This window comes from Sminthopsis crassicaudata, chromosome 5 (genome assembly GCF_048593235.1).
Source record: "Sminthopsis crassicaudata isolate SCR6 chromosome 5, ASM4859323v1, whole genome shotgun sequence".
Classification (NCBI taxonomy): Eukaryota; Metazoa; Chordata; class Mammalia; order Dasyuromorphia; family Dasyuridae; genus Sminthopsis; species Sminthopsis crassicaudata.
The window spans coordinates 301,890,792-301,899,268 of NC_133621.1; the positions used below are offsets into that span (position 1 = coordinate 301,890,792).

General features: G+C 51.9%; 1 protein-coding gene across 1 annotated transcript; it reads right to left on the bottom strand.

Moving 5' to 3' along the window:
• Positions 1–249: 249 nt before the first annotated feature.
• PHF5A (PHD finger protein 5A) lies at positions 250–8,476 on the bottom strand. Its single transcript, XM_074271823.1, has 4 exons — positions 8,353–8,476; positions 7,623–7,646; positions 7,014–7,180; positions 250–926 (listed from the first exon to the last, which is right to left on the bottom strand). Exons 1-4 carry the CDS (start codon positions 8,402–8,404, stop codon positions 837–839), a joined length of 333 nt encoding a protein of 110 aa, XP_074127924.1. The 5' UTR covers positions 8,405–8,476; the 3' UTR covers positions 250–836.
• Position 8,477: the final 1 nt, after the last annotated feature.

Here is an 8,477-nt window from a genome sequence, read left to right on the forward strand (position 1 = left end):
CTGGTCCTAAATACTAGCCTTGCCTTTGGTAACAAATTCCCAAAGCTGGAGTTAATGGGCCAAGGACTTCCAGCTGAGGCCCTTGCATATCAAAGTGATCTCTGGAGTTTCCTATCTTTGTGTGAAACTGCCCGGAGCCCCCTGATAGGATTCTCTTACCCTCCCACTCCAAGATGGGGAGGGAGAGAGAGACAGAATGGGGGAGGGAAGGAGAAAGAGAGAGAGAGAGAAGGTGCTGAAGACTACAAGTAGAACAGAAACACCAACTTTATTACCACCAGCTAAAGCTACTGAGAAGATCTTGGATCATTCTTCCTTGAATAGGACATCAGGAGAAAAGGAGACCGTGATGGCCACAACCCCAGGGGCATGCTCAGACACATCTGCAGCCAGCACGTCTCCCAGCCCACCTAAAATGCTGCTAGCGCTACAGAGGGGGATTCTGGAGGAGGTGACTTTGAAATCACATTCCTCCCTCTGCTGCTGCTGGAGTTTCCCAGGCAACTCCCCAGACTGGACTAACATGATACTAGTCAGCCTTGCAGAACCCGTCCATCGGTGCAGAGATGGCACTGCAGAGAGGGGACCGCCCCCCAGCTTCTCTCATATAGGGGAGGCCTACTTGAGGGCCCATTTCTAGTTGTTCCCTAGTACCGTCCCTTTGCTCTGCCACATTTCTGGGCACAGGGACAGGGATGGAGGTGGAGAGGCGGAGGTAGGCACTGGCAAATCTGGTAATCCTCGGGTCCTTTTCCCCCTTTCCACGGAGATGAGGGTGGTAGGGGTATCTTCTCGAGCCGGGGCAGCAGCATGGCGGTGGGGCAAGGTCAAGCCAATCACCTCTTCTTAAAGCCGTATTTCTTCCGTTCGTAGAAAAGATCAGTCTTGGAACTTCCCAGGTTGACAATCTTTGGACAACCATCTCTCTGGCAAAGCAAAGGAAAGCAGGCAAATGTTAAAAGGCACAGCCTGTAAACCTGAACCCAGATGCAATCCTGGGACAAGATCCTGGGGTCCCTGCGCCATCCTCTGAGACTCAATGACCTAGACCCACCTGCTCCTAAGAAGAAACCTTCCCAAGTGGCCTTCTAGCCTCCATCTCAAACCTTCCTTCAGTAATGAGGAACTTATTATCCTCCTGAAGGTGGGATAGATCTGCTATTCCTCTAAGCCAGAGACTGGGGAGGCCTGTGAAACTGGATGGGGGAAAATCTTCTATTTCTACTGATCTTTGGTTTCCTTCGTCTTTTATCTTGTGCACTTTATTTCAGACTGCCTACAACTCATCTCAATACAGGGACATCTTGTGTCAGTCCCCCACATGGAGGCAGCCCCTGCTCCCGAAGTGTGCCCTTCAAGATTCTAAGGCCACCAGCAGTCCTCAACCGTAGCTCAAGTCTACAGGAGAGTGACTTTCAGGCCTCTGCCCTTTTCCTTTTCTTTAGGTGGGGACTAGGAAAGGGAGGGGAAGCAGAGAAATGTTTTGAGTCACAGTTAAAATTAGGCTACTGCAGACCATCAATACACAGAATGCCATCAAAGTGTCTCCTGGGTTATAGGCAAGAGTGACTCTGAGGCATCCCTGTGCACCCCTGAGGGCATCCTGTGTTCAGGATGGTCCCCGAGGAGGCCTAAGGAAACATCTGGGAAGCGATGGCCCCCATTGGGCTGCTCTGGGAAGTCAGGAGGAAAAGCAGAAAAGAGGCAACCAAGAGAAATGACATCTGGAGCGTCATAGTTTGTTAAACGCTACATCAAAGGCCCCTATAGTGGCCCCCTGGGGGATGCCCCAAATCCCCAGCAGCTGCTTTTCCCTCACACTCTCCTATTGCCCATTCCTCCGAGGACTAAGAACTGTATCAAAGGCTCCTTCCCCCTTCCCTGCACTGAGTCATCCTCCCTCTGCAAAGGCAAAACCCAGCTCTCAGCTTTTGAGTTTCTCAGTCATGCTATACTGCACTGTCCTTGCAGACAGAGCCAAACTGCCTGCTCTGAGCCTTCGTGTCCTCCATGCTGGCCATGGAGAGGACCAAGAGGCTCCATGCTGACCCAATCTGCTCCCTGGGGCCTGCTTTCCTCCCCACTGACTTAGGGGATACATGGCTTTCACTTTCCCCACCCCCAGCCAGGTTTCCTTTTCTGCCCATGTCCCTAGAGACTTCAGAGAAGTTAGTGCTGTTTTCTATGGATTTTAAGAGACAAGATTATGTCTTTGCCTTTTCCCCCTAAATAACAAATCTGCAAACAGCCCGAAAGCCAGGGGCACAGCAGAACCTCCTTTGGTGCTCACTGTCAAGGGTCTAAGTACTGCAGACAAGACCAGAAACATGTCAGACGGCTGCCCCGGGGGAGCTGCTGTGTCAGGAAGAGCATGCTGGGATGTTCAAACCTGTCTCCAAACAGGAACAGCCCCAGCCTGAGCCAGTCTCGAGGCCCCCCCTTAGGAGGGCTGCTTTAGGGTCAGCACGTAACAGCCTAGGAGACCATCTCGTGGCTCCAATTCCTAGGGCACGCTCCAGGCCAAAATCAGGCAGACTTGCTGGCAAGTCTGACCTAAAAACTGGCTGGAACTGAAGAGCTCAGTCCCTCTGGCTACTGAGGGAACTGCTCTTGCTGATGCCTTCCTAAGTAGGGCTGGGTTCAAATCCATGCCTTTGGCAGGAGTTAAGTTTCATGGGAACCCAGGTTCAGAACTGAAGAAAACCTGAGAGATCACTTGGGCCAAACCTCAAAGAAGGAAGTAGCTTGTTCGGAGTCATTCCCCCCCCAAATCTGCTCACCCTTCTATTCAACTATGCTCTAATCCATTCCTGAACAGGAAGTCAGAAAAATAGAATGGACTTAACTATATCACAGTCTTTCTTCTGCATGGTCAGTAACCTCATGAACATCTGAATCAGAAGCGACAACCCTGAAGAAGCAGCTGACCTCTATCCCGCACACACTCAGCCTCTCTATGGACTCAGTCACTTAATTTCTGGGCAGTCTTCAACTTGCAGAGAAGAGGAAGAGAGGGTTTCCCGACCATGCCCTGTCTATTGCAGCCTTCCATGGGGACCGCCATGTCCAATTGCTGCCACATGGCTGCCCAGAGGACACACCTCCCTCCCAGGGCCACCTTGTTTTTCCATCCCCTTCCTTCACATCTGAGGCAGCTTGCAGTGGGTTAGGCAGCCCTGGGACAGTCTGGGCCTGTGGCTTGTCCTGCCCCCCTGTTCCTTGGATTTAAAATATGGGGACCAAACTCCAACCCTAAATCTATGGTCCTCTGACTGTAGCCCCGCTCCCTCCCCTACAGGTGAAACCATTTCTCATCACCAAGTCCAGTCTGTCAAACAGAACCTGGAGGGGGGACCCTTAGTCCCTCATGCCTGCAAAGAAAGGGGCACACCCTCGGCTCCACAAATCTCCCAAGTCACTAGAACCCCGGCCCAAAGACAAAGCCAGCAGTTTGGCCATGAGGCTCATCAGCCTGGGTATAGGCTGTGATGGAGACTTCCTGTTTTGGCTAAAATAGCCTACTTCCTAGACAAAGGATCTCCCCCCTCAATGGTTGCCTGACAGCTTCTCTCCTCCCTGTGTACCCCTGTCCCTATTCCCGTCCTGGGGAGGGAGGAGCCTTTGTTGGAGCTTCCTCTTGTCCCCGAAATTCCTTTGGGGAATTGTCTGGGTTCAGGGTGTTTTAACCTGACAGAATATAGACCCCTTGAAGGCAGGAGCTCTTTCCTACTGGGGCTGCCTGTTACTCTGTGGTACCCCCCTTTGCCTTGTAATACTCAGAGGGTTTCTCTCATTCAATGCCTTCCACCACTCTTAAAGGCTGAAGAACAGACTAGTAATGGCTGGGAACTATCTACATAGAAAACGAAACACAAAATACATAAAAAGAATTTCTGGGGAAAGGATCCTAGCAATTTGGGGGAGGGGGAGAGAGAAAGACAAGATCCATTTCCCTCTTGGACGTGGCCCTTCAGCGGATGCTAGAGACTCTGGGAGGCCAGGGTGAGAAGAGAAGAGGAGGGTCACATATGGGAACCTCCAAGCAGGGTGGGAAGGAAGGGAAGGAGCATTTCCACAGGGCCTGCTCTGTGCCAGGGAGGGTGTGAAGCGCTTTTGAAATGAAGTTATCAGAATATTTCAAAAGCAATCCCAGATTCCCTGGAAGGCCTCTATGAACCCCAAAGAGGGAGATTTGAGGCCCTCAGAAGCCATCAGTGTTTCCTGAGCAGTGATGTGTGTGAGATGGCAGGGGGGAGAGGATGGCCTAGAAAAGGGAGGGTCTGGAGGCAGGTGAGAAATGCCAGCCCAAGGCTGGTGGCTGTACATGGGGGACAGACGGTGTGCACTGTGGGGAGATCAAGACAAAGGGAAGAGTCAAGGGTACCACAGGCTGTGATGCTGAGAAAGAGGAGTCCTGAACGTCCCAACTTTGAGATATCCACAGTTGGTGGGGATGGACAAGTTCATCAAGCCTGGAGCTCGAGGAGAAAATGGCTGGCTCCGGAGAGTGGCAATGGTCAGCAAGGTAATGGGGTCATTGAGGAAGAACGAAGAGAGGAGATGACTGAGGAAAGAGTCAGGGGCATGGCCCCCCCCCCCCCATTCCCGCCAGGTGGATGAAAACTCAAGAGATTGCTTGCAAGGGGACCCGTGTCAACAACTGCAGCAGAAAAGTCAAAGGGAGGGGGGGGAGGAGAAAAGCTCATCGGGCATGGCCAGTGCCAGCATTGAAGCAGCAGTGACTAAGAACGTGGAGGCGAGTCTGGCTGTGAGGGGAAAGGGAGCTCAGAAATAGAGAAGGAGCCTTGGAGCCGGGATCGGGCCTCTCCAGAAAGGCCCCGGACCTCCTGAGTTTGGAGCCAGGGAGGAGAAGCCACAAGGGGGAGGACCCAGAGCGTCCCATCCAGAAGAAGCAAGCACAAGGGGAGGGAGGCTGAGCCTGATCAGGGGGTGCTCAAAGTACAGAATGAACCCCAATCTGCCATTGTGTCAGGGAGCTTAAGCATCTGTGCTTCCTCATGTACATGCTGGAAGGGAATGGTGGCAGGAAGTCAGGGCTGGGTTTGGAGGAACAAGAGGAAAAGAGCCTCCAGGGCAGAGAACAGGAAGGCAAAAACAGGAGGCCATGAACGGACTCTTGCCTGATTTCTTGTGTCTCCATGGCCATTTATAGGGAGGGAGGATCCTGCTAGCTTGCCATAGCCACTGCTACGGGGCTCCAGGAGCACCGTCAGTCTTCAAATTCTGCTCATTTACAAAAGGCGGGACCCGGGCATCAAGGAGCCAGCTCACCTCTCCCCACCCTCCATGAGGGACAAAGTGAGAAAGACTCAGACCAGCAGCAGAAACCAAGGAAGGGCCCCCCGGATGCCCAGCCAGACTCATTTTCTGAACATAAGATGCCAGCCGAGATTGGAGGGGCTATCAAGTGCAAAGCCATTCCCCAAGTAGCAAAATCCAGGTACTCTTCATCTAGGTTGAAGATTATCTTGGTTATTAATGAAGTATGAGCAGTCAACCCACCGCAAGCATTCACTGAGCGGTTCCTTGCAGGCGGACCCCACCTCACGTCAATACTCCATTACATAGAGAAAAGCAAGGATTAAAGAATAATATGTCCTGAAATGGTGCTATAACTGGGAGAGAACCTTCTGGGTGGCCCAAGACCAGAATCCAGAAGTGGTAAGAGCCCCAAACCCAATGTTTTGGGGGTGGGGCCGCTGGGAGATTTTAGTACTTTAGCAGCATCTCAGTGGGGTCTTGTCATATTACGAGGGTGTGGTTGTAATATATTTGCAACACATCTTTATTGAAAGGTGGTTGGTTGGGGAGGGTCTGCATTTCCAGGCCAGACAGACAAGACAGCCAGAAATTCGAAGGTCCTGACTCGGGGAGCTATACTCCAACACAGCAAAAAACTGAAGGGGAACTAATTGCACCACACCCGATGAAGAGTGATGAATGAGGGAGAAATGACTGACTGAAATTAGGCGGGTGAATCTCAGGACTCTGAGATCTCAAGAATCTGTATAATGGACAACTAATTCCACCTGAAAAATTCTCCAATCTAATCAAGCCTTTTCCCCTTTTTGGCTAAAAATAGCTGGAGGGAGCCTGAGCTTCAGACACCAAGGAGGGCTGGTTTGGGCAATGCCACTTCTGGGACCACCCAAGAAGTGATGTACTATGCCAAGACCACAGAGTGGCTCCTGATGCCCTGCTGATCCTGCCACGTCTAGCCAGGTCTTCTCTGTGGGAGAGGAAATCACACAAATACTTTTATCTACGGTCCCAAGAAGGAAGCAAGCTACTAGATTTACTGGGAGACAGTGGAAATGGTGAAGCCTTCACTGACCGAGCTTCTTGGCTGATAATCACTTTTCTTTTGGGACTTTATTTGGCAACTCTCTGACATGTTTGTACTTTCATGTTGTATATTATGGTTACCTATGCATCCCATAACTCTGGATCTCCATTGGGGAGGGCCTTTGTTTTTTCTAACCTTTATCTTTCCCTCAATGCTTAGCATGTCCCATGTAGGCCCTTAAAGGTAAAAGCCTGCTTTTGGCACTGGTCCACACTGGGCAGCAAGCCTGTGGCTGGGGGAGGAGACGAGCAAAAAATGCCAAGAGGCAGTGACTTCTTCAGTAACAGCTTGGCAGATACCTTCCTCAAAACCAACAAAGTGTTCATTGTGCCCCGGTATGCAAAGCGAGCTGCAGTGATCTTTCTGATCAGGCCCACTTGGGGAAGGTGCCCATGCTCAGTTACTATCGTTCACTGTGAATTAGCACAACTAAATATAGGCAGCAGACTCGCCAAAATGCAGGGCCAAGGTTATGATATTTGTTTTCCATGTGCATTTTCTGTATTTGGCAGCGGGTACAAAGAGCTCTCAGGATCCAGAGAGATCAGACTAGAGAACGAAAGAGTAAGGAGGCGCAGACACTTGCTGGGAAGCGCTGACGGGGGCTGCTAGGTAGCACTACGTGACTGAAGGGCGGGCCACTCACGTCTTTCTCCTGGATGGTACACTCCTTGCAGTAATAGGCGTCGGACACTCCGGGGCCCCCACAGATCACACAGCGCCCCTGGTAGGAGCCATAGTTGCACTCATCACATATCCGGACCAAAGTGCAGGGGCGGACATAGGAGTCACAGATCACACACTTCCCGTCACCTGTGGGAAAAAAATAATCACACCATGAAATTCACCCGTGGACAGCTGCTGCTTCGACTCCGGTCCCGTCCGTACCATGGGTACGCTACGTTCTTCTACATCACTTCCGTCCCAGTTGTTGTGTATCCAAAAACTGAATACTCCAGAAGCATTCCTTCCACAAGAGGAGTCAATGGATCATCACAATCCTGTCTTCCCCTCCTCCATCTTCAACAGAGCCTAGGAGCACCTTACAAAACCTGCAGTTTTTATAAATGTCCCGTGTTCCTTTTAGAATTCCCCCTAGGAGCCGTTATTTCGTCTATCTCGGGAGGACTTGTCCAAGCACATGTAGAATTGGACAAGTTCACTTTTACTCTTACTGAAGGCAGGAAAACACGGCTTCTCCCCCTCTCTGGGACCCCACGTGCCCCTCAGCAATGGGGAGCCTGTTCATACTCACATTTTTCACACAGCCTCCCGATGGCTAGCGGAAAGAAAGAAGAAATGCAAGACGGTTAAAATTTATCGGCAAACCATGTCTGCCCACGTTGGGAAAGGATCGGGTTTTTTGTTTGGGCTCTGGTTGCACAAAGCTTGGGGGAGCCAATCAATCGTTAAGCACCTAATGAGGTCCTCCCGCTTCCGCCCTCAAGGAGCCTACCCAGCGGTTCAAATCAATGCAAATGTTTGCTTATATATATTTTTCAACTTTCCAAATACACACAAAGACAACCAGACAGCAAGCAATCCAATGTAGGGTAAACATCGCACAGCATTTATTAGGCGCTGCAGCCAGACAGTGGCCCACAGCTGGGCTAATTCGACCTCAACTCCTCAGCCTAGTCCCCCATCCTCAATGCGCAGGCGCCTGGTTGCAACGGTCGCGCGGCCCCTGGCCCAAAGCGCAGGCGTCCCAGATGCAGTTCCGGACGTCCCGCGGGTTCCCCAGCCCCCGCCCCGGGCCCAATACGCAGGCGCCCTGCGTCCAACTAAGCCATGCACCGCCCCCCCCCCCATCACTCCTTCTATCCAAACTATCCGGCGCCGTGTCCCCGTTTCCCGCTCCCCTGCCTCCGTCGATTTGGGGCGGGAAAAGCGACGTCTCACAGGCAGAAGGGCAAGAGTACCCACAAACCCGATTCCCGCCTCAAAGACGCCTCAGAGCTCGAGACGAGCTGGTTCCGACTCACCGACACCGGCCTGTTTGCGACAGAAGATCAAATCCGGATGATGTTTGGCCATCGCCTCACCTCAGGCCGGTCGCCGGAAGCAGCCGCAGCTTCCGCTCAACCTCTGACCTCCTTCAAGCCCCACC